A 24,171-nucleotide genomic window follows, 5' to 3' on the forward strand; every position below is an offset into this window, starting at 1 on the left:
GAAAATACATGTTGATTAGAGAACATTCGAAAGCAGTCCTCATCCCGGGGAAGGCATAGGGAGAAGAAAAATCAAGCGCTTAGATCATTTCAAGACGCCGGCCGGCTCCGTCGGCGGTCAACCGTCACTCCACGTGTCCATTTTAATCCTTTTCCAATTCGTATAGTAATTCCACTGTCCAGTCATTATCTCTCCCACAAGCTGCAAAATATATATATATATATGTTACCTTTCACGGACCCTCCATGTCTCTGTCGTTTGCTCTCTATCTTTCTCTCTCTCTCTTTCTCGCGCGCACACACGCAGACACACTCAAACTAGGCATGGTGGCACGTTTTTCTCTCTCTAGAAATTTCCTTTAGGCGTTAATTCCGTGAGTTTTGGTGAAGATTTTTGGACGCAGTTCCCGAATCCGTGATATAATTATTGGAAACTCTTCTATAATCTTCAAGTTCGTCTCTGGTTGTTGGCGACGGAAAATATTTTGCTCGAGTTTTTTCTCAATTCTGCTGGTTTTTACTGCGCAAGTTGAAGACAAGGCGTCCGCGTTTTACTGCGGCTCCGTTTTGTCTGCTGTAGGAAGTCAGTTGACTTGGATTTGTTGCGTTCCCGGAATTTACGGAGAGAAGTGCTTTCCCTTTCGGAGAAGCATCTTTTGTTGGATATAGTTCGCATTAGGAGCTTGAAAGCTGAGATCTACTGTGGAGTTGAGAATTCGATTTGATGTGTTCTTCTCGAACTCCGCGGGTAATTTTGCTCTGCCTTTAGTTGCGGAGGAAGTTCGTATCTGTGCTTTTAATGATCATTTGTGCAATATGTCGCCAGGAGCGCGTGATTTTGGTTATTGAAGTTACTATGCAGGAAATCTTACCTGTGTTTTCTTATGATCATTTGCGCGATCTAGCTAGGTGCGCGTGATTTGGGTTTCGGTTATGTTTTTCTATAGTTCCCTTAGTATGCAAACAGTTCATTTAATCCAATTAGAAGAAAGTATTTGAAAGTAGCATAACTATAACTAATTATAGATTTGTTTTTTTTTTTTTATATTAGAAATGATCATAACAACATTACTGGAAATATTAGAAAGATTAACTTGTACTTTGCGCAAAAAACTAGATTCAAACTTGGATACGATATTTGAACATATAGGTTCATGCATCTGCATGTTGAGCTGCTTTTATTTGATTTTAAGAAAGTTTTAAAATCATGCTGTTTTGATCTTTACCTGTATATGCACTGTGCAAGTACAAGTGTGTAAAAATCTGTGTGTCAATGAGTGGAACTGAGAATTTGAGCTTCTATTGGTGGTTGTGTTGTTAATGCTCATCTTTCATGTGTTTCAGGGGTAATGTTGTCACACGGGTGCTATTTGACTATTGCTTGAAGTTCTGAGATCAGAATTCAAAATATTCAAGAAATCTGCTGAGCATTGCAATTTTCTGGTTAATCGTAAATATTGGGTGACATGGGATTTGACTCAGGAACTATGTTCGAGACAATGAATATGTTGTCAACCTCTGATCACACTTCAGTTGTCTCCATAAACTTATTTGTCACACTTCTTTGTGCATGTATTGTGATTGGTCATCTATTGGAGGAAAATCGATGGATGAATGAATCTATCACTGCCCTAATAATTGTAAGTATATTTATGTTTCTGTGCTTACACATGCAATGTGCATTTGCTGATGACCATCTCAGATTTGAAGGATCTCTTATTCTTTGTGTTTGTGTTTATCTTTTAACTCATTAATGCTCTTTTTGAAATAAAGGGTGTAGGAACTGGAGTGGTAATTCTACTAATAAGTGGAGGAAAAAGCTCGCATCTCATGGTGTTCAGTGAGGATCTTTTCTTTATTTATCTGCTACCACCAATCATCTTTAATGCTGGGTAATATGTCTGTCTATGTTCTTAGGATATATTGTGTTATTACGTTCATGTGAATTGCTAATATCATTAATACCAGATCTATTTTAATTTGTTTCTTACTGCAATGCTCTTCAATATGGTGATTTCGAGTTTCAGTTTTTTTTTTTTTAATCTATGATCAGGTTCCAGGTTAAAAAGAAACAATTCTTCCGCAATTTTATGACTATAATGCTGTTTGGAGCAGTTGGTACTTTAATCTCCTTCATCATCATCTCATTAGGTATGGCCTTCTCCCTGGGTTTAGTTTCTTGTAGTTTATTTTTTTTCATAATTCATATATGGATATCCGTTGTCGAATGAGGACAATTCTTGCCTCCTAACTTTCATTGATATGTCACTATCCTGCATCAACGCTTTGCCCTTTTCAATGTCTATGATATGAACTTCAGTGGAAGAGAGAGCCTTAATCTTAGCTGGCACATGCATATTCTTCCAACATGGCTCAACTTTTCTCTTTCCTCTGCTGTTGTTGATTCATACATATTTGCATGTACAAAAGAGTATATATGTGGACTTGCAAGTGCTTGTTTGTATCTAATGGATTCACCAATTCTATGAACATAATTACTGCATTTCTGTTATAAATTCTGGTTGAACTTGTTCTCATCATATCTGCCTTCTTTTGAAACTGGAAGAGAAGTGTATTGACAGAAAAGAACACGCTGAATCATTGGATGTTGTTGCTTGGATATACTGTGTTGTAATTTCTGTGTATCTTCATTCATTGGGTTCCTGTATCATGTCACATTAGCCAAACGAACTATTAAACATGCCTTACTGTACTATCCCTTAAATCCTCTAAATCTTGTGGCAGGCGCTATCACATTCTTCCGGAAAATGGATGTCGGTCTTGCAATTGGAGACTATCTTGGTAAATTTCTGCCTTATTCTCTCTCTCTCACGCACACACACACAAAAGCATGCATTGACACTCACATGCTGCAGCATAACCATTTTTTGTCTGTCTTAACTCGTGGTTCTTCCAGCAATTGGAGCAATTTTCGCTGCGACAGATTCAGTTTGTACATTGCAGGTACATGTTACAGCTTTTTACTGTTGACATCTATTCTGAAACTTTTTTTCTAGTTTGATGCGATATATCTAATTTTTGCAGGTGCTCAATCAGGATGAGACACCATTGCTGTACAGTCTGGTGTTTGGAGAAGGTGTTGTAAATGATGCAACATCTGTAGTACTGTTCAATGCAGTCCAGAACTTCGACCTGTCTCATATCAATACTAGTGTAGCTTTTCAGCTAATTGGGAATTTCATTTATCTGTTTATCACAAGCACTGTGTTGGGAGTTGTAGTGAGTCTCTCTTCCTTTTCCTCTCTGTCTGCGGAGTGTAGCTATGAGTTTCTGAGTGACTCTTTTCCTTGAATAATGAACATTTATCTTTTACTTCAGGCTGGACTGCTTAGTGCCTACATCATAAAGAAGCTCTATTTTGGAAGGTTGGTTACAGTTGCCTTGCTTGAGTTGTCGTTTCTTACATTGATCAGTTACCTAGAGGACTGATATTTTTTCATCCGTAAATTAAATTTTGTAAAAAGTTTTAAGAGATCATACACACAGAACGGGCATGTGCCATATTACAGTAAACTGCAGAAAGAAATGGTGATGCACTGCAAGTTTTATTCTCTTATTTCTCTAATACATTGCAGGCATTCCACCGATCGTGAGGTTGCTATCATGATGCTCATGGCTTACCTTTCATACATGTTAGCTGAAGTAAGTTTCTTGACTACCTTCTAGGAGTTTTCTGGACGTGACATTCTCTTTTAGTTACTAATACTGTAATGTAAGGAAGGCCCTTGCATTATACTATTACATGACTGATCTTTTTTTCTTGCAGTTATTCTATTTAAGCGGTATCCTAACGGTGTTCTTCTGTGGGATTGTGATGTCACACTATACCTGGCATAATGTCACCGAGAACTCAAGAGTCACCACTAAGTAAGATATTATCTTACAATTTAAGACCATTGAAACAAGTTGCTGCTTGCAATGCTTCCCTTTCTGTGGTATTTTTTTTTTTATGTTCTTAATAGTGATTTAATAACGATGCAGGCACACCTTTGCAACGTTGTCATTTGTTGCCGAGATCTTTATATTTCTTTATGTTGGTATGGATGCTCTAGACATTGAGAAATGGAGGGTTGTGAGTGACAGGTATGATGGCTGTGTGGGTGATATATGCACAGAGGTGGATTGTCAAACTAAATTATGGATTTGTATATTTGCTTGGAATTTTTTCTTATTTGTGTTCCTTTCACCTTTTTCAGCCCGAAAACATCCATTTCTGTCAGTGCAACTCTACTGGGACTGATTTTGGTTGCCAGAGCGGCCTTTGTTTTCCCTTTATCATTTTTGTCTAACTTGGCCAAGAAGTCTCCATATGAGAAGATTGATTTTAAGCAGCAAGTACAAGCTCAAGATCCTTATTTCAATTATACAGAACCTTCATTCACTTGGATATCTAATAATTTTGCCAACTCTGATTTGCAGATTACAATATGGTGGGCTGGTCTTATGCGGGGCGCTGTTTCTATGGCTCTTGCTTACAACCAGGTAAATCTTAGCCCAATCTTCCTAGATTGGGACGGTTATGCTGTATTCTATTTCTGCAGAAAAAATTTAAAATAGTGCTTTAGATTTCTATTGCTTCTTTGGTGAGAGTGAAGGGAGTATAGGAATAACAAGACTCGTTGGTTTTGGTCATGCAGTTTACTAGAGCAGGCCATACCCAAGAACGTGGAAATGCTTTCATGATTACTAGCACAATAACTGTTGTGCTCTTCAGCACTGTGGTAAGACATTCATTCCTTCAGGGGAAAAAAGACGTACTTTGGATGATTTAACACATACTACTTTTCTTTTAATTTTCATTGTCTAAATTGTTCTATTCTCTTTCCCAATGGTGTAAAATTATGCTTGTTTCTTATGCTTAATCCACCGTTAAGAGGTTGTTTTACACGTAGTTCCATGTCCCTACAGGTGTTTGGCTTACTGACGAAACCTCTTGTGCGGTTCTTGATGCCCTCGTCAAAACAACTAACCAGCATGATCTCCTCAGAGTCGCTCACTCCAAACTCATTTATCGTGCCACTGCTTGGCGAAGGTCAGGATTCTGTGGCTGAACTATTTACTGGAAATGGACAGGTTTCAGAAGCTTCTGAAGGTGGTCGGAGTGTACCCCGTCCAAGCAGTTTACGGATGCTATTGACAAAACCTACACGTACAGTCCACTACTATTGGAGAAAATTTGATGATGCTTTTATGCGTCCTGTTTTTGGTGGGCGTGGTTTTGTCCCTTACGTACCTGGCTCACCAACTGAAAGAAATGTTGATAATTGGCAAGGAGAAGCCAGAAATTAATGGTATTGCATCAGTTTATCAGCCTCTTCTTGCTGGGGGGCATACGGACTCGAAGTTTTGTGCCTGCGTGTTTGTGAAACTGGAGTGTTTTCCTTTTCCTGGGTCGTGTGGGAAGATGGGGTGCCAAATTTGTAGAGTTGCAGAAATTGTTTTGCGATGTTGATATTAGCTTAAATTATTTGTATTGGATAGTCGTCAAGCCGAACCCTCTGCTTGGGAGCTCTGAAAGGTTTTCTCCCCTCGCTACAGGTTGCAGAAACACCAAATTGTTGTAAACCCTCTATTTTTCTTTTTCATTTTGTAAGCAATAAATTATATAGATAAAGCTTTTATGTTCATGTAATGTACAGTCATCATGTAATTAATTGCTTTGGTTGTGATTAAATTTTCTTTTCCTTGTGTCCGTAAATCAAACACCATTTTCTTATCTGCTTACTAGGTAAGACAATAGAAGGTATAAGAATAAACTAGTTTTGTGGGTGTGTGTGTAGTCCAGTGCGTGTAGTAAAGGGCAGATGCCTACGAGCATGCCACTAAAAACAGTAAAGATAATCATATTCCCATTTCCTTGTAAGTAATCACGTAACTGGAGTTTTGAACAATAGAATGTCACCCCGAGATAAAATCGAAACCAAAACTCCCATTTTTATTTATAAAATCAATACTTTCTACATCCAAAGATATTATGACTTCCTACTAACACTATCAACAAGCAAAATACATGGGATGGCTTGTTAAACCGGCCACCACCTGTTCTATACCTGGCATATTCAAGTACATTTTTATGATTGATGTCGAACCCGTACACTAAGCTCAAAACCAGAACCCAATCATCAAACTAATCAGTGCGACCATGCAGACAAACAGTGGGGGGAAACCAACTTGAACTTTCCTTGGACCGCTTTTTCTCTTCAAGATGGCCTGTACAGGAAGAAGAAACTTCTCAACTTGTATTCTCTACTTGCTATGTTTGACCATCAGCAAAAGCAATAAACATTATGGCAGTTACAACTGCAATGTCCCTTAAGCAAAAGAGCATGCCAGGGAGAAAAAAAAATCTGCATTTCTGCTGTCATTTATTCTTACAAACATGACAATAGAGATTGCATAATAAGAAAAATCCTTTATAGTAGGTTAAACGAAAAAGAAAATTCAATGAAATAAGTATCGTAAATTAACCCACCAATTCTTGCTTTAGTGTTTCCTTTTCGCGCATGGTGTTGCTTGATTCTTCTTTTAGCTTCTCAATTGTGTTCTCAGCCTGTAAAGAAAGAACAGGGCTCAAGCTACATGCACAATATCTGCTTTTTTCACATTCATCATAGAGTTATAACCAAATGAAAATAATATTCTGCTCGATGGAACAATTTCAGGCTAAGGGCACCACTGTCCATAGTAGCAAGCAATCTAGTGAATTGATACTTCCCAAGAATGAACTGTATGCAGCTTCAAAGTACCATCCACAATCCCCAAATTCTGATATCAGATTATGAAATACTCACCTCAACTAGCTTGGAGTTCAGGGCGCTAATCTTTGCTCTCAATTCCTCAATATCTTTTGATGGCTTCAACTCTGCATCTCCTGCATCTTCCAATTGCTTTGATTCCTCATGCTTGTCAGGGTAAAACTCCTCATCCTTTGCAGGAACTGACTTTAGACTTTCCATGACTTTAAGCGATCTGTACTCTTCCATGTTATTGACATTATTGATTGGCTCTGCCTTCTTAGTTAGCTGTGCCAAAGAGAGATAATTTCATAATGGGATAAGCTAAACAAGAGGAGAGTTAAGCACTATGTTTGGCCCAGAAGAAGAATCCTACAATTGACAGTCAGACAAGTGACAAAAGTAATTGTTCAAACTCTAGAAGTATGCCGTCTTGCATTGATTAGCTTACAGAAACCCACTTACCTTAGACCAACTTCCACTTCTAGAATATTTCCAACAAAGTCAATAAAAATCTATGTTGCAGAATAAGTTGCACAATCCACAAAGTAATTCAACACGGGTTTGCCATCAAATTTTTAGTAGTAGAAGAATGGTATATGTTGTCCAGATCCTGCATCTAAGACTAAATGTATTCATATAAAAGTTCTTACCATATCAGGAGGAAAGTTTTCAACTCCATTCTGCAATTTATCTTTTGGCATGGAAGTCTCATATGATGGTTCTTGCTTAATAACTTCATTAACAGGCAGCAAAACAGGTGATTGGGGTCCTTTTGGCACCAAATTCTCATAAGACTCTTGCTTAAAAGCTATATCAGGCTTTGCTGGAGAACTGGGAGCACTAGTAAGAACAACCCTGAGCTTGGTCTCTTCAATATACTTTTGACTTTCTTTTGCAAACTGCCAGAAGAAAAAGATTAAGAGAATATTTGAAACCTATTATTTTTAACTGACAACTAAAGATGCAGGGTAAAACTGAATAAAGAATAGATTACAGACGAGCAATCCAAATTCAACATAGATGCAATCCTACCATGCTAGATGTAATCTCCTCTTCTGTTGTGCCAAATGGCACCACTGTGCTCTGAATCAGGAATTTATCCTTGCATTGCATCTCTGAGGGAGCCGATTTCTGGGCTTGCATGGTAACTGTATAAGAGGTACGTGTCAGAAAATCCTTGGAGATAATCAAATCCATTGCAATAGAATTAGTTAACAAAGATGTGAAACTTCAGTCAAATATCACCCGTAAGATTAGAGATGTAGAAGGAACAGGAGAACAAACTAAAATACCTGTGAATTCACATGTTGATTTTGGCTTGATTATACCTACATTGGGTCTCACACAGTACTTCTTTGGGGATGTAGTCTTCACCTGCATAATTATTGTACAGAGGTTTCACTGTTAAAATAGAAGATTTGCATCCACAATATTTACATTTTAGAAATAAGAAATAAAATCAGAAAGCGCTTGACCTTGAAAGCTACATATTGGCCACTGACATTGGCAAGGTGAACGGTACATAAACTCTGTTTCTTCACCTCAACTGCAGTAGCAAAGACGAGACTTTTGTAAGATGAAACGGACAATTACTAAATTAGCTAAACAGAATGACGATAAGGTTAAATTGACAATTTTAGATTATTGAAATACAAAAGGAAAGAAGAAATAGTGCAGATATTGAACACTTTCATGCTACCTAGTTTTACAGACAAGATGCAAAAACGAAATAAAACTTAATATAGCATGTACCCTACAAAACTGACAAAAGATAATTGAATTCTGAAAGGGGGGGGGGGTGGTGTTTTGCATTCCATCCTAAGTTAAGAACAACGATTTTTTAGGAAACTTATGCAGCATGCATGCTCAGAAAAGAACAATCACAACCTACTAGATTAAATTTGATGAACCATGCCTACAGGTCTATGCTCCCCTAATGGCACTTCAAAATAATCTCTTCCCGGTACCTCCAAGACAAGCTTACACTTTGTTGAACTTTCCTCACAACATATGCTCCGTCCATAGCCAAAACAAGAAATTCTAGTGTGATGGAATTCACAACAATGTGCTCTATGGATGAAGTTGAGGCTTGGGTATAGAGGATTTCTTTGTAATTTGAGTCAAAAGATGTTGTAATTGACATGAGGCCCCAAACCTCTGCGTAAACCTTACCAGTCAATTCTAAATAAGACAGTGTAATTTCTCTTCCAGATATCACACTCTTTAGCTACCAAGATGCAAGCAATAATTAAAGGTCGTAGCAGAAGGGGAAAGCTAGACATTATAACGATCAAAGCAGTATATTGATTATTTAATTCACATACCTATGAACTTAAGTTCACGAGGCTGAATCTCCACCAGCTGTTTATTCATTATTCTCAAGACCTGAAATAGTATGCAAAAAAAATATCAAGTCATCTCCGCAATGAATATAAAGCAAAAATGAAATCATAATTTTTATCTTTTACTTGCTTTTATACTAGTTGAAAGGAACTTAATCTAAGGTATGGCTATAAAACTAATTCATTTTGACTTAATACAAATCTGGAACAACAACAATGCGTAAACAACCACAAAAGCTGGACTCTTTTACACACAATTGAAGGCCTTTGCTTCCTCTAAAGAAATTAAATTAAAACTAAATATCAACATATCGCGACGAACAAAATATTCCGCAATTTTTTTCCAGTTCCACTTAGTACACATTAAAGAAATATATATGACTCCTCTTCAGTAAGCACGATCTAATCACTCAATGTACAACACAAGAACGACTGTAAATCTCCTTAGATTCATACAGCCTCAGCAAAATACAACACTATATGCACGATGTACAGCACCACAGCAACCGCAGCAGAAATGAACATCTCCGTAACATTTTTGCTCAGACCAAAAACGAACACACACACGGAGTTAAATATACGAATATAAATGAGCAAGACTTACCGATTATTAGATGCTTTTGCTGACCTCAAATATGAACTTCTGCTGCAGACAGACTTCAATTCAAAATGCAAAAATTTCTGGCGTTCGTTGTGGAGAACTTCAGAGAGAGAGAGAGAGAGAGTAGGTGATCAGAAAAACTACGGTTATGGAGCGATTTCTTTAAGAAAGATCAAAAGGTTTTACCGAGATAGAAAATGGAGTAGAATTTAAGCGATAAAGTTGAGGTTCTTTGGGAAATGATTCGGTGCAGTGGGAAATTCTCTGAAACCCCAACAACTGAAAGAAAGGGCCGTTAAAACCAAGGTACAACCAGTCATGCGGGATCAACGTTGCTCTGTTAATTACAGCTCAGCATTAATTAATGACAGCTCAGTTGTTGATACCATGCGGGATCAACGTTGCTCTGTTTGTTAATCACATTTAAGGACAATTACACTCCTCACTCCTCAGTTTTTACGTTAAATCTCTTGTAGCTTGAAAAATTAATATTTGGTATATTTGAAATCTGCTTTTATTTATAAATAAATTCATTTGTTAATCAAAAATCACAAAATTTACTACTATTAACAACAAATTCAGTTAAAAATTCATATTTTCTATTGATAAACTTATTATTGATTTATTACAGGTCAAATAAATTTTTTGGGGATGAAATTATTCTTATATATTTTCACATATTAATATATGAAATATGTATATCTTCATCGTTGTAAGGGTGTATATCAAATTTAATTCATTTTTCTTTTATTAATATCAGCAAATTCAGTTAATTTTAACTAATAAACGAACCTAGTTGTTAGATAGCAGCAAATTCTAGGAATACTATATGTAATTTTTCAAATCACATGAAATTTAAGTGTAATTACACCTGATTTCAGGGAAGAGGAGTGTAATTACCTCTTATAGTTATATTGGTATACATTCATTATTGCTAAGCTCTCCCCGTGTATAGATAATTATATTATATTATGAACATTCATTTATCTTATAACTCACATAACAATAACTTACATAAAGTGAGATAAATTTTTACACATTATGTGAAATTCTAATCCAATCTCAAATTTATTTATGAAACCTCAACTACTAAGCTAAAATTTAATTAATACCTTTAAAAAAATTTAAATAGGTCAAATTTGGTCCGCGCCTGCTGAATTTGAATGTATGTAATAATACTCAACCCATTAATGGTTGTCTTTATAAGTGAAGTTTCTTTGTTTTTTTTTTTTTTTTTTTTTTTTTTTTTTTTTTTTTTTTTTTTAATTTAAAAAAATTGAAATTGGAATTCTTGATATAAGGACAGCTTTGTCCAAAATGTACTGATAGAACTGGGGGCGTTGGAAGATTTGCCATGTGTAGTGTTTTCTTGAGAGTCACAGTCAGAGAGTATGGGAGGCCGCTGCGGAGCGGTTGTACCAAATCGTCGGTTGTGTCGCTGTTGCGCTACAGGTCAGTAGATAGATATGTACCTACTTTGAATCCAACGCCTTGTTTGAGAATCTCATCATATTTTCTATATATAAATAAATAAATATAAATAAAAGTGTAAACAATCGTATTGCGATATTATAAATAAATAAATTATTTTTATAAAAAAAAATAGTAATTTATTTTTATATATTTTTAAAAATACAATAATTTACTCTTTATATTTTTTAAAATAAAGCAATTTACACACAGAGGAATAAACTGCTATTATTTTTCATATGGAGTAATTTACTCATTTAAAATATTACAATAAAGTAAATTTTATTAAACCCAAATTGTGATAAGATAAGATGTTTGTGTGTTGTAGTAGGGGGCAGGTACAAATTTAGGAACTAATTAGCTACTGATGAATAATAATAATAAATGTAATAATGCAGCATGCATAAATGATTTAGCTCAACTACTTTCCTCCTAAGACCACTTACTTTACTTGCCAAAATCAAAACCACAAACACTTGCAAGTACAAGGTAACAATCTTCACATTTCCCTTCTTCTCAATTGCATTTAGGTAATACTTGGACCACCTACATCTCTTTTTACATCAATTTTTAGATGTTGATGTCCAAATTTTTGAATAAATTATTAATTAAAATTTTGAATTCATAATAAAATTGAGTTTAGCATATTTTTAAGATAATAAATCTGTAATAAGTTTATATTAAATTTTCTAGATTTATGGCGTTCAAGCTCAATAGAAGTGAGTTCAAGGTAAAATCTGAATTCACCCCTATAAAAAGAGAGCTTTTAAAACATAATGTGAGATATACACTACAATATATAAGAAAATTCGAGCTTCTAAGTCCAAAGTTCTCTACCGCATAATCGCGAGGTTCCACGTCTCTCGCAAGTCCGAATGACATCACACATTTATTTTAAAAAATATGCTTCCAACCATTGAATTGCAATTTAATGAGAAAAATCATCGATAAGCTAGAGATTGTAACTCTCTTAATTTAAATGTGTAAAAGATTATTTCTAATCTCATAAAAATTCATTCACAAACTATTGTGGGGAAGAAGGAAACAGAAAACTTAGCCCATAGATGCTAAGCCCAGAGCAATAACCCAAATCCAACCTAAGCAAAGCCTATTAGGATCCGAGTGCATTTGTGTCCAAGCACACCTACTTCGATACAATCAAAGAAAAGAAGAAAACCTCAATATAAAATGCAGCAGCACACTCTTCTTCTCACTGCGTAGACTAATTACCGATACCAACACACCACACTCTTCGTGCTCTCCGCCACCCTCTCTGTCCCTTTTGTTTCTCGATTTTTCAGATCCATTCTCTTCTCTTCGCATCAAAGATGGCTTCTTTTACAGCTTCCTCTCTTTCATTCTCCCCTGTTTCTTGCTCATTCAAGCAAAACCAGGTTACATTCTTTGCGATCTCTCAGTCTGTTTCAGCTTATTTCTTGCTTTTTTTTTTTTTCTCTTCTCTGGGGTATTCAGTGTATTGCTTGGTTTTTTCTTATGTGTTTTATGGATGTGCATTTTGTTAGCTCCGCGTGATCTGTGATCCTCAGTCAATATTTTTTTTTTTTTGGTGTGTGTTCTGCCCAAAATCTGATCTTTTCTTTGCGGGGTTCAAGTGTTTCTTAAGCATAGAATAGGGTTGCAACGCTTTCGGATATCTGATCTTTGGTGTAATTATATTTTTTTCCCATATATATTTGGATTTCTTGTAAAAGATTTGATCTTTTCAAATGGGTCGTGTGTAATTAAGCTTTCTAATTACTAATCTTGATGAACAGTTAATTCTTTTTTATTTATTGATTATCGAAAATATAGTCCTTCTGATTGGATCATAGGCTTCTTGAGCTTGGTCTTTTCATGATATACTGTTAGCTTGAAGTATTTCCTGATCTATAGGTTACTGAATTTTAAAGCTCATTTGATTGTTATGATCTCAAGTTTTTGGCCATAAGTTTTTGTTAATCTATTTGATTTCTGACAAAATCCACACCTTTAGAGTCGGCTATAGTCTCTTCACTTGCACAGTTCAGTTTGTGTAAAGTAAGCTCTTATTTATTTTTTGTGCCCTTTCATGCATGTTATATTGACTTTGACATGTAGATATGTCTATACTTGTTCATGGTTCCTAAATATGGATTTTTATTTTTTTTAATAATTATAATATGCACTAATAATCATCTGAATTGTATGTATAATTTTCTTTTATCTTTTGATAAAATTCCTAGCGGTCCATCTGACCTTATTAAGGATTTGTAGGGAAGTGACTCGAAAGTGATGCAAATAGTTTTGGTTCGGTTGTAAACTTGCATTTTGTTACATTTTCGAAGAATGTTTTGCAACTCCGTTGTCATTATAGATTTCTAGAAACATGCAAATGAGCTGATAAAGAATCAAAGTCATAAAAGAATTTTACCAAAGAATACTGTCTTTGTATTTAGCAATTTTTCTTCCTTTGGTATGATTATTCATGTATTTGCATGGCATCATGGTTTTCATATGTTCAATTTTTGCATTTTGGTAGGCTTCAAGTTTGAGGAAGGCTTCACTGTCATTCAGCGGAAAGGGCTTCCCATCTCATAGGTTGCCAGCACTTCGTTTCCGAGTTGCCTGTGCAGTATGTTTCATTACATCCACGATCTATTTTCCTTCAAAGCTTTAATTTAAGTCATTCTGCTTTGCTTTTATGAAAAAATATTGCTTTATCTTTGGTTAGTGATGTTACTGATAATTGTAATGGTTCTTTTGAACAGGCTAAGCCAGATACCGTAAACAAAGTAGTTGAAATCGTGAAGAAGCAACTGGCTCTTCCTGAGGATCGTGAAGTCAACGGAGAGTCGAAATTTGCTACTCTTGGTGCTGATTCTCTTGATACGGTAATGCTTTTGCTGTTATAACTAATCCTTTCACATGCTATGCCAGAATACTGCATAATCTTTTCAGTCACGCACTAGTGACTGCACTTCAACTACTGGATATACTAGAAGTCTTGTATGATGTAATTGTTTATTCAGTTCACTCTTATTCTTAGTAATTTTATGCCACTTGTTTGCATGATCATGTCTTTTGGGCCTATATAGGCTTCATGTTTCTCCTTTTCACCAACTTTATCTTTATATATGATGCAGCTGTTAGGCATTACTCTATGTATTCGTCATTTAAATCACATTTGTGTTTTGCTTTCTTCTGCAGTATTTAGTGATAATAGTTTGGGGTGTGATAGCAATTGAGATGCATCATACTTGTTAACAGATCAAGCTGTATCAATTAGAACTAAGTATGTTTAGTTTTCACATATGCTGTCACACAGCTCCTTGGATAAATTTCATTCAGACTTCACAATTAGACTTGAGGTTTGCTACTGAGTGACATTACCATATTAATTTGGAACCATCCTATCAATATGTAGTGTTCATTTTGGCTTCATCCAAAATCATAGCATTGCATTAATAACTATCCTCTTTTTCCAAATACCGTAAGATCCTATATGACCAAATAGTTTGAAAGGTTTCTTTGGCGACATTAATATTTGTACTTTGGTGTACCTCTATTTTGTAAGCTCTTTAGTTTTGATTTCCCTCACCCTTTCCCACCGACAATTACCTCTCCCAAGTAAAATAAAAGTTTGGTTCTTTTTGTGTACAATAATTTGACACTTGAAATTTGAAGCATTAATTATTTCTCCATTATTCTATCTCTATGATACTGAACAATGCTCTGTTCTTCTATGGCTAGGTTGAGATTGTCATGGGACTTGAGGAGGAGTTCGGTATCGCCGTTGAGGAGGAAAGCGCCCAGAGCATCACCACTGTTCAAGAAGCAGCTGATCTCATCGAGAAGCTCTTGGAGAAAAAATGTTAAACTGGAGCATAAAATTTTAGCGCCATAGATCTGCTAGAAAAGTTGTGTAGCAACGTATCTTCTGTTTGTGGTTTTATGGAGGGTCCTCCAGGCCTCTCCACGACGAACCTTACCTTATTTTTTGTTTCTGTTTGAGGGAACTAGCTTGTTTTGTTCTTATATTTCCTGTTTGGATTCAGTCCATTTAAATCTAAAATCTACAAGTTTCTTTCTTTACATTTGTCTGGTGGAGTGCTTGATAGTGTCATATAGATGCAACTTATCATTTGGATGTTCACTCCAGAACTGTTGTTTTGAGACCTGATGAACATTGTTGCGGTTTAAAGAATGTCAAAAACCAAGATGAAAACATTCAACATATACTTCACTTTCACCATATGCATATTCCAAATCTTGGTCACTGGGAACAAATGCTAACATAGAAGAAAAGCATCAGGAAACCCAATCATTTGACAGTAGAACAGAGACAAACAGATCAAATGCTTTGCTGCTCAAACTCCAATCCTGATCAGACCCTGGATGGATTGGGGTGGGGTGGGCATGGTGAGCATCCTAATTTTCTTTTTTTTATTAGTAACAATAAATAAATTATAATAAATTCATCTGGATATATTGAATAATATTTGAATTTAATCAATATATTATTATGAGTAATAACGATAAGTAAATGATGATAATTCATATAAAGTAAGACAAACACATATATATAAGGCGAAGTTTATATCTACATGCCCGGTGGAACTCAAATTCATGGCATCAAACTTGTTCATGGGATCTTAACTTTAATTATTAGACTAACACATCATTGATAATGTAAGTGATGAGTTATTAAAGAAAGTCGAAGATAACTTCTGGTGCATATACAGTCATCTGAGTCAATCATATGCACTTTTCACCATCTTTTCATGTGCTACTTAACATTAACAATAGCTTCCAGCTACTATTACCAAAGTGGCGACAAATTTACTTAACTGGAAAGTATAAGTCCCTTTTCTTTCTTTTGCTTTAAACTCAAACAAATTAATGAACTTTGTATACTCAAAACAGCACAGCAGAGGCTCTTATTGCCTACAAATTTAACTGCATATATATAAGGAGTTCCACCATTACAACTTATGCTTGGAAGCCCAAGCAAGATGTAAGAATATGACAAACATCATCATACTACATATACACTTTCAAGAATAACACATCAATCAACTCAAAATTTTGTATCAAAAGCAAGTGGAAAAAGGTGATCCATGATAACGATGAAGATACTCATAACAACAGTGCTTCATATCATGACAAACACCACCAAGAAGTAAGCCAAACAACCATAAAGGACATCAAGTTTAAGCCCTTCAACTAAAACTTGAGAAACTGCAGAAGAATCTTGCAGCGAGCCGGAGGGTGCAACTGCAGTATCTGGGCCGATGGAGGTTATGGTGTCGGGGTTCGGGCTACGAGTTGAGGGAATTGTGGGCATGGATGATTCGGCCGGAGAACGGGCGGTGCCACCGGGAGATGGCAAGAGAGGAGCAATGTCTGGTGAGAGTTGTGTGTATGGAGAGAGTGGAGGATTTGGAAGCAGAGCTGGCGCTGCTGCAATATCAGGAGTTTCTAAACTTAGCTGATGAGAAGGGAGTGATAGTGCCAAGAAGATCACAATGATGGCTGCTGCTGCAAGAAAGTTGGAAAAATAAGCCATTGCAATGATTGTGAAATGAGGGAGAGTGAGTGAGTGTGTTTGATGGATGTTTGGTCTGATTGAGGAGAGGGAAGAGATCAATATGGGGTGAAGTGCCCAAAATTAAGGGTGTTGTGATTATTGGAGAGTGATGAAAAACATAATGGAGTGCATGTGGTGGTCATGTGAGTGGGGGGAGACAAAGGTTGTTTGCCAGTGGACTGCTGCTACTCTCTTAGTGCTGCAATTGTTTTTGTGAAATGCTTTGTTTTATTTGGGGATATGATTCCTTCTACCCCATCACTTCAACTTCTCATTCTCCACTTAAATTTCAAGTTTTCTTATTAATTTTTTGTCCTTAGATAGGGTTTGGATCTGGGCTCCATTCATTTTATCTTTAGAAACGGTCTGCCTAAATTTACCTAAAAATCTTACAAGATATTATCAGATTTAGATAAAATAAATTAATTGAAAGAGTATATTACAATCAATTCTTTTCAGGTTCGTCATAATTATAAATACGTCTCGCTGACCATCTAACAAGTAACCACATTCCATTATTTTTATTAGATTTTCATCCATTTTTTATAGTAAACTGATCAAAATGTTCTCGTGTACCATGATTTATAATTTTACTTTTTTTTAAAAAAAATTCTAGATTTTTTTATGGGCTAATGTTTTTTTATTATTCTTTTAACAATTCTTTAAATTTTTCGATCCATCTCGTCAGATTCAATTACAAGTTGCCGTTTCTTTTTTGTTTTTTTAGGAAAAAGAGAAAAAAAAATACAGCAAAAAAAGTTGATAATTTGAGACCTCCATTAAAGGACAACATAATTTCATTAAACATCAGTGAGGTATTTATAATTTTTTAAATAATAAGGGGTATCCGTAATTATATCAGATTTCAGAAGAGCTCGTTGTAATTTACCCTAATTGAAATGACAAATTATGCAATTAATGTAATAAACATTAAATGAATATATTAAAATCTTAAAAATAAATAAAAATTTTAAGTGATCTTATAAGATTCACAATCCTACAAATTAATTTTGTAAAATTGTGTGGAATAATTTTATAAACTTTTAAATATCTTGTAAATTATTTTAAAAGATTTAACCAAACAACACCTTAGAAAAGCAAATAGATAGTTGGGGAAAGCAGGAAAGAATCCTAAAGGATGTATTACTTTGATAAAAATAGTACATAAAATTTTATTTGCAAGACAAAAAAGGATTCCTCAGTTCAGTTCAAATGGCTGCTCCTTTTGACACTTTTCACTTCTTTGGAAGTGCGTTTACTCAAAGCTACACAAATCTGTATAGCAACTACTGTTATTACTAATAACTCCTTTTTCATCGGCAGAAGCATCCGATTCTTTCTCATTTGCGGTTTATTTTATCAGAGATGAATCTCTTTAGTTAAAAGTTAAACATAAACTATAACTACCTCCCTTAAATTTGGCATAATTACGAATACTCACTTATTGTTTGAAAATTTAAAAATATATCCTTCAAGTAGAATATAATTATGTAGCACTTAAACTTTGAAGTGGACATTCCTACTTTTAAAAGACTAATATCAAATAGCTGCAAGTTTATGAAATTTTCTAGCGCACATGGGGTGTTATCAGATCTAAATCAATCCTTATCATGTAATTGATGTATGACTTAAAAAGAGTGATCAATTATATGATAAATGTATTATGTTTGTTATATTATTGATTCGACCAGACCAAATCCTCAAAGGAAGATTAACAGGCTCAAATTAAAATAAGAGATAATTATACTACTCTCCCATGAGGTTTGGAGTAATTACATGTAAATTTTATACAGTTTGAAATATTATATTTAGTACTCTTGACGTTTGCTTTCTTCAAATAAGTAGAATTTTTTATTAGTCAAAATTCGTGAAATTTGCTAATATTAACAAAAAAAATTAAATGAAAATTCATATTTACCCTCAATTGACTCATTACTAACTTATTAAAGGTCAAATAAATCTTTCATGTCTAAACTATCCTTATAAGCCAGTGTGAAGCTGTAAAATGATAGTTTAATTGAACAAGATTTGATTGACTCGTAATAAATTAATAATAAATCAATTGAGGGTAAATATGAATTCTCATTTAACTTTTTTGTTAATATTAATTTATTAAATTGATATAAATAATAAAAATATTAAATATAATTTTTAAATTATAAAAAATTTACGTATAATTACATTAGATATTAAGGATGGCGTAGGAAGCCCACATATAGTGGGTGAGAATGAGGCCAGCCCAAGCCCGGCCCAGTAATGCCACGCGATCCACGCGGTCCACTATTGTACTGCTGACTGGTAGTAGTTCAGCAAAGGGTAACGCCGGCCATCCAATTACATCTGCAGTAAGTTTTGAGTCAGATTCTCCTTCCCCACTCGCACATAGTTTCCACGCTCTCTATTTTCCCATTTTTAACACAAAATAATATTACATAAATTATTTTTTTTGATAAAATGTTATTTAACTTTATAACATCACTTTGTTATCTATTATTATTATTATTATTATTTTTGAATAAAAGGGTGGTTGGATTAAATTGATTATGTTATTTCAAGCAAAATTTATTAAAATATTGGTGAATTTAAATATTGTAACTTGACCTCAAAATAACAGGGGTCAAGATCGGCCAGTGAGACGATGGGGGATAAGATTCATCGTCGAGAGGGAAACAACCCGGATCACCAGCTAAGGCCCCTAAATGATTGCTCAGTGATAAAAGAGATAGGGGTGCAACCACCCTTGAAAGAGTGCGTAATAGCTCACTGAGATTATATCAAGTATTATGAATTTGTCACAGTTGTTCAGAATGTACTAAAAAATGGTGACTTCTACGTTATAAATATAATTGAAATTTTGTTATTTAAATAAATAATTAGTGATTCAACTACTAAAACATGTATTTGTAATTTGCTTACCTACTCTAAACTCCAAACTCAGCGAAAGCGCGTAGGTATGTGTTACGGGAGGTAGTTGGAATAGAACAAGCGCTATTATGAATGGCCGCATATTGGTCAGTAATTTTTTATTTTTCAAGGGACCATATTGAAAATAACATAAACTTATGATGATCTCCACCTACCCTTCTCTTCATATATTGCGAATTCTCACTAGAGCCTTCGCTTCACACTCGCTCTCTACCTCAACTCTATAAACTCGAACCAGGGGTGCTCTGAGGTAAAACTATTGAAGAGAAAGGGGAAAAAAACAGTAATCTGTATGTTTTGGTTTTATCTTTTGATGCGATTCTAGTTGTTTTGATTCATCGTGTGAGGTTATCTGAAAAGAGATGGTGTGAAGATTTGGCTGTTTGACTTTTAGCTTCATCTTCAATCTATTTGTTGGTCTGTTGTACATGATCTGATTAATTGTTTGTGTTTTGCTTTGTTTAACATTTACTGTAGGCAGAGTTGCTTTCATGTCTGTTTCTCTCTTGAATTGGAGCGATACTGTACTTTTTTCTCTACTATTTTTGGTAGTTTCTTGCCTTTGGAATTGGTTTTTTTTTTGGATGATTAGTTGGTGTGCCTAGTTCATTTAGAACTGTTTGTGATTAGTTTAGCTGTAAGTGGATTTTCAGTGATTGAGTTTTGGGTGGATTTGATTTGATATCCTTTTTACTTGCTTTGCAAAGTGTGTAAGCTTTTGAGCTTAGAGATAGCTGTTGGTTTTCTAGTTCATTTGTCAGAACTATTTACTTTAAAATGAGGCTACGTTGTTTCATTCTATCAGAACCCTTTTTCTTCTTTTAAAGCAGATGGTTTTAAAGATTGGCATTGTTTTCAGTAGTTTGAATATATCTTTCATCATTTGCATAGCATGGATCTTTGATATAATAGTGCAAGGACTTCTTCTGCTGGATTAAGTATTGCATTTGGGTTGTGTTTGACTCTTAGTGTGATTGAAATTGGCATTAACCAAAAGGATGTTCCAGTTTTGTGTTTCGTGAAAACTACTGAAAATGATACTCCTTATAAGTAGAGGAGTTATGGCTGGTTACTGGTAAACATTCTAGAAAATGTGAGTAGTTATGGCTTCTCATCTTCCTTAACATGATTCAAGCCTTTGTGAGGCTTCTTAGTTTGTTCTCACCACTATTGCTTGTGATGTTTGATAACCAATTCAATTTCGTCTTTATATGCTGTGCGCTATCCTTTTGAGACATAATATGCTTTCTGTAAATAATTTAGTATCTAGCACTTGCTTTTGTTGCTAGTGTTTTATTTGTATCAACTAGAAAAGTTGATCTCGTTACAAAATTCTGTAGATCACACATAACCATGGTGAAGGCCGTCGCAGTACTCAGCAGCAGTGAGGGTGTTAGCGGCAAAATCTTCTTCACTCAGGAAGGAGATGGTATTGTCATTTTGATCAAAATTTGATATTTTAGTCTTCAAGTTCAGCTTGACACTTACATTTTTTATTGTTTTCATTTTCAGGTCCCACAACTGTTGTTGGAGACGTTAGTGGCCTTAAGCCTGGACTCCATGGCTTTCATGTGCATGCCCTTGGTGACACCACCAATGGTTGTATGTCAACTGGTAATTCTCTTGCAGTCTTTTTTCCTTTTTCTGGTTCTATTGTATCTATGATTAACTTGTTTGCTGCATAGTTTCAGGCTTTCTATTAAACTTAAAATTGTTATATTTGTGGTACTTGTAGGACCTCACTTCAATCCTGCTGGCAAAGAGCATGGTGCTCCTGAGGATGAGGTTCGCCATGCTGGTGACCTTGGTAACATCAAAGTTGGGGAAGATGGTAATCACCTTTGATTTTATGGAAAACATTTCTCCAACCTATTAATTCAGCATCAATTTTAGAATAAATTTTATTCTAGTTATTGTGCTATTCATATAGGTAAAGAGATTTCATTATTAATATGTATAGTCATTCTTAGTTGTATATCATATTAGTAGTTTAAGTAATTCTAATTATTAGGTGATGTTCCTGCCAAAAGGAAAATTGGTTATCAGCTTCTATTTTTCCCGTTTGAGATCTTTTTGTATTATATCATTATGCTTTGGTCAATGCTGAGAATTCATTTTAATTATGTAAAAGTGCTACATAAGAATACATATTATAATTTCCTGACGGGTGGTTATCAGAATCACTCTGACTTAAATAACTCTCTCATTCCTGTGTTGTAAATGTTTCAGGATCAGCCCACTTCGAAATTGTTGACAAGCAGGTTTAATTTCTTTGCATCCATCTACTGTTAATATTTTAAGTGGTTTAGCTTATCTATCTCACTACCAATTTTTTGTTTCTTTTTTCCCCTCCTTTTGCAGATACCACTTGCAGGACCACATTCCATAATTGGAAGAGCTGTGGTCGTTCATGGCGATCCTGATGATCTCGGAAAGGGTGGGTATCTTCTCTTGTCTGAGCTTACTGAATTTTCCAATAGTTAATTTGGCATGTTCTGGGGAAAAAAAATACTAGAAAGATATCCACCTTCACCCTCTCAGCAGTCATGGATAGGACTGAAAGAAGAAGAAAAATGAAACTAGCTTTAGTTCCAATAATCATAGTAATCGGTAATTATGCACTTCCTGCAAGAACACGAATTGTATTCAGTTAAATGTAGCATAATTGCCTAAGTGGGTGTATGGGAAGAGGGGCCATCTAGACACAGGTGATGGCCGCTGGGTTGACCAACAAATTATTGGCAGAAGAGAAACTAAACTACCTTTAGTGCAAAATCTACTATGGTCATCAGTAACTAGGCGTTCCCAATGCCAGACTATTACACTCCCTTCAAAGTACTCTTGGAAGTCATTGAATTGGCATGAGACTGTAGGAGATTATATCATGGAGCTTCATTGACATCCTCTGGTTTGATTTGGATTTTCACTGACTTGTTGGGCCATGTGGGAGCACAAAAGAACACCAAGAATTGTTTTACACTTCTGCGTCCCTAAAAAATATCCTTGTTGTAGTGGCCATGCTTTGGAAATTAACTGTGTTATTAATTTCACATCATATGCCTATCTACTGAGGAGTTCTTCTGTTGTTTCAGGTGGACATGAACTGAGCAAATCCACTGGAAATGCTGGTGGAAGAGTTGCTTGCGGTGAGGAATTTATATTTATTTGTTTCTAACTCCATTGAACTATATTGATGCTTGAAATTTTTATTTGCAATGTCAAAATTACACTCTGTAAGGCTTCCTGCAATCTTGGGTAAACTGGTGTTTTGTGGCATTGTCATCAGGTGAAAGGTGCCAAGTGAATACCAACAATTCATAGTTTTCATGTAGAGTGCCTGAGGATAAACCTAAACCATTAGTTGTTTGTTAGAGTCTTTAATCTTAATCATCCTTGGTGTCTAAATTATGGACAGAAATCACCAGCAAGATATATGCATAATGTTTGGATTCGTTTTCTGAGTGTTTTGTTGTGTTTTGTGGAAATAGAGAGAGAAAAACAAAGATAAATAAGTGTGTCTTAGAGATAGTATGTATGTTTGGATTTGGTTTTGGAGATAATTTAAAATAAGTATTATATATTTAATATTGTGTTTTGGGAGACAGAAATTACTATTCATTGTCAAATCATGTCTTTGGAGATAATTTAAAATAAATATTATATGTTTAATGTTATATTTTGGGAGACAAAAATTACTATTCATTGTCAAATCATGCATTTTTTATATATATTTATGTATATATGTGTGTATATATATGTATGTTTTTATGCTAAAACAGTTAAAAACACCTAAATAAGGTGTTTTTAAATGATGGCAAACATTGGGTATGTTTTGACTTGTCTCAGAAATAAGTTGGAAATGAAAACAAACATAGTGGGTTTTCTTCCTTAAATTACAAGCCATTTGCTGCAGTCTTGTATACGACAAAAAGTGAATGTTAAAAAAGTATAAGATGGGTGCATCCTCTCCTTGGTTGCTCATATTTGTTCAATGTTGTGCAGGTATCATCGGCCTTCAAGCTGCGTAGAACCTGGTGCTTCACGCTTAGTGTGGCTTGGCTTAAATCATTTCCCCAGATACTTTCTCTGAAACCGTTGCTACCTATAGGGATCGTAATAAAGGGTTGTTAGAATGGAAAGTTTCATCTGTAATCGTATACTTGTTTAAATCCTTTGGGTAATGAAAGTTTGATTTTATCTTTCTGTTTTGTGAATGACCACTTCAAGTATATGTGAAATTGCTATGAATCAATGAGAGAAGAAATGACAAATTCTTTTTTAAAACTGAATTTACTTGGATCACACAGGGACACCATTGTTGTAAATGGCAGAATATCTAGTTGGAGCCGATTTCAATTTTTTTTATTTCATATCAAACGTGTACGTCATATATATAAGTATTTTAGTAAATTAAATACGTGGTATAATTTTTATTTATATATTAATTAAAATACAGCCTCAAGAGTCACAAGTATTGCAGAGTTAATTAGTGAGGAACCAATAGAACAAC

General features: G+C 34.9%; 5 protein-coding genes across 7 annotated transcripts; 3 read left to right on the top strand and 2 right to left on the bottom strand.

The window, feature by feature from the left end:
* On the top strand, nucleotides 83-5,718 carry LOC105171439 (sodium/hydrogen exchanger 1). 2 transcript variants are annotated; one of them, XM_011092557.2, is made up of 15 exons: nucleotides 83-747; nucleotides 1,344-1,639; nucleotides 1,773-1,891; nucleotides 2,053-2,150; nucleotides 2,745-2,801; nucleotides 2,917-2,963; nucleotides 3,045-3,239; nucleotides 3,339-3,385; nucleotides 3,596-3,662; nucleotides 3,787-3,887; nucleotides 4,002-4,103; nucleotides 4,217-4,355; nucleotides 4,440-4,502; nucleotides 4,658-4,741; nucleotides 4,929-5,718. In XM_011092557.2, exons 2-15 carry the CDS (start codon nucleotides 1,466-1,468, stop codon nucleotides 5,307-5,309), a joined length of 1,674 nt encoding a protein of 557 aa, XP_011090859.1. In that variant the 5' UTR covers nucleotides 83-747; nucleotides 1,344-1,465; the 3' UTR covers nucleotides 5,310-5,718. The 2 variants fall into 2 exon arrangements, with proteins under 2 accessions (XP_011090859.1, XP_011090860.1); XM_011092558.2 differs by lacking the exon at nucleotides 83-747 and adding an exon at nucleotides 756-908.
* On the bottom strand, nucleotides 5,930-9,946 carry LOC105171440 (vesicle-associated protein 2-2). The gene is made up of 9 exons (XM_011092559.2): nucleotides 9,704-9,946; nucleotides 9,082-9,142; nucleotides 8,233-8,303; nucleotides 8,050-8,131; nucleotides 7,790-7,905; nucleotides 7,408-7,656; nucleotides 6,812-7,042; nucleotides 6,493-6,570; nucleotides 5,930-6,230 (listed from the first exon to the last, which is right to left on the bottom strand). Exons 2-9 carry the CDS (start codon nucleotides 9,128-9,130, stop codon nucleotides 6,123-6,125), a joined length of 984 nt encoding a protein of 327 aa, XP_011090861.1. The 5' UTR covers nucleotides 9,131-9,142; nucleotides 9,704-9,946; the 3' UTR covers nucleotides 5,930-6,122.
* On the top strand, nucleotides 12,365-15,241 carry LOC105171441 (acyl carrier protein 1, chloroplastic-like). The gene is made up of 4 exons (XM_011092560.2): nucleotides 12,365-12,564; nucleotides 13,689-13,781; nucleotides 13,918-14,040; nucleotides 14,900-15,241. Exons 1-4 carry the CDS (start codon nucleotides 12,499-12,501, stop codon nucleotides 15,023-15,025), a joined length of 408 nt encoding a protein of 135 aa, XP_011090862.1. The 5' UTR covers nucleotides 12,365-12,498; the 3' UTR covers nucleotides 15,026-15,241.
* LOC105171442 (classical arabinogalactan protein 26-like) lies at nucleotides 16,069-16,997 on the bottom strand. Its single transcript, XM_011092561.2, has one exon. It carries the CDS (start codon nucleotides 16,713-16,715, stop codon nucleotides 16,302-16,304), a length of 414 nt encoding a protein of 137 aa, XP_011090863.1. The 5' UTR covers nucleotides 16,716-16,997; the 3' UTR covers nucleotides 16,069-16,301.
* LOC105171443 (superoxide dismutase [Cu-Zn]) lies at nucleotides 19,774-23,869 on the top strand. 2 transcript variants are annotated; one of them, XM_011092562.2, is made up of 8 exons: nucleotides 19,774-19,911; nucleotides 21,002-21,090; nucleotides 21,174-21,275; nucleotides 21,397-21,492; nucleotides 21,891-21,922; nucleotides 22,023-22,098; nucleotides 22,754-22,807; nucleotides 23,664-23,869. In XM_011092562.2, exons 2-8 carry the CDS (start codon nucleotides 21,015-21,017, stop codon nucleotides 23,687-23,689), a joined length of 462 nt encoding a protein of 153 aa, XP_011090864.1. In that variant the 5' UTR covers nucleotides 19,774-19,911; nucleotides 21,002-21,014; the 3' UTR covers nucleotides 23,690-23,869. The 2 variants fall into 2 exon arrangements, with proteins under 2 accessions (XP_011090864.1, XP_011090865.1); XM_011092563.2 differs by having other exon boundaries at nucleotides 19,804-19,951.

This window comes from Sesamum indicum, linkage group LG10, assembly GCF_000512975.1.
Source record: "Sesamum indicum cultivar Zhongzhi No. 13 linkage group LG10, S_indicum_v1.0, whole genome shotgun sequence".
In the NCBI taxonomy this organism is placed as follows: Eukaryota; Viridiplantae; Streptophyta; class Magnoliopsida; order Lamiales; family Pedaliaceae; genus Sesamum; species Sesamum indicum.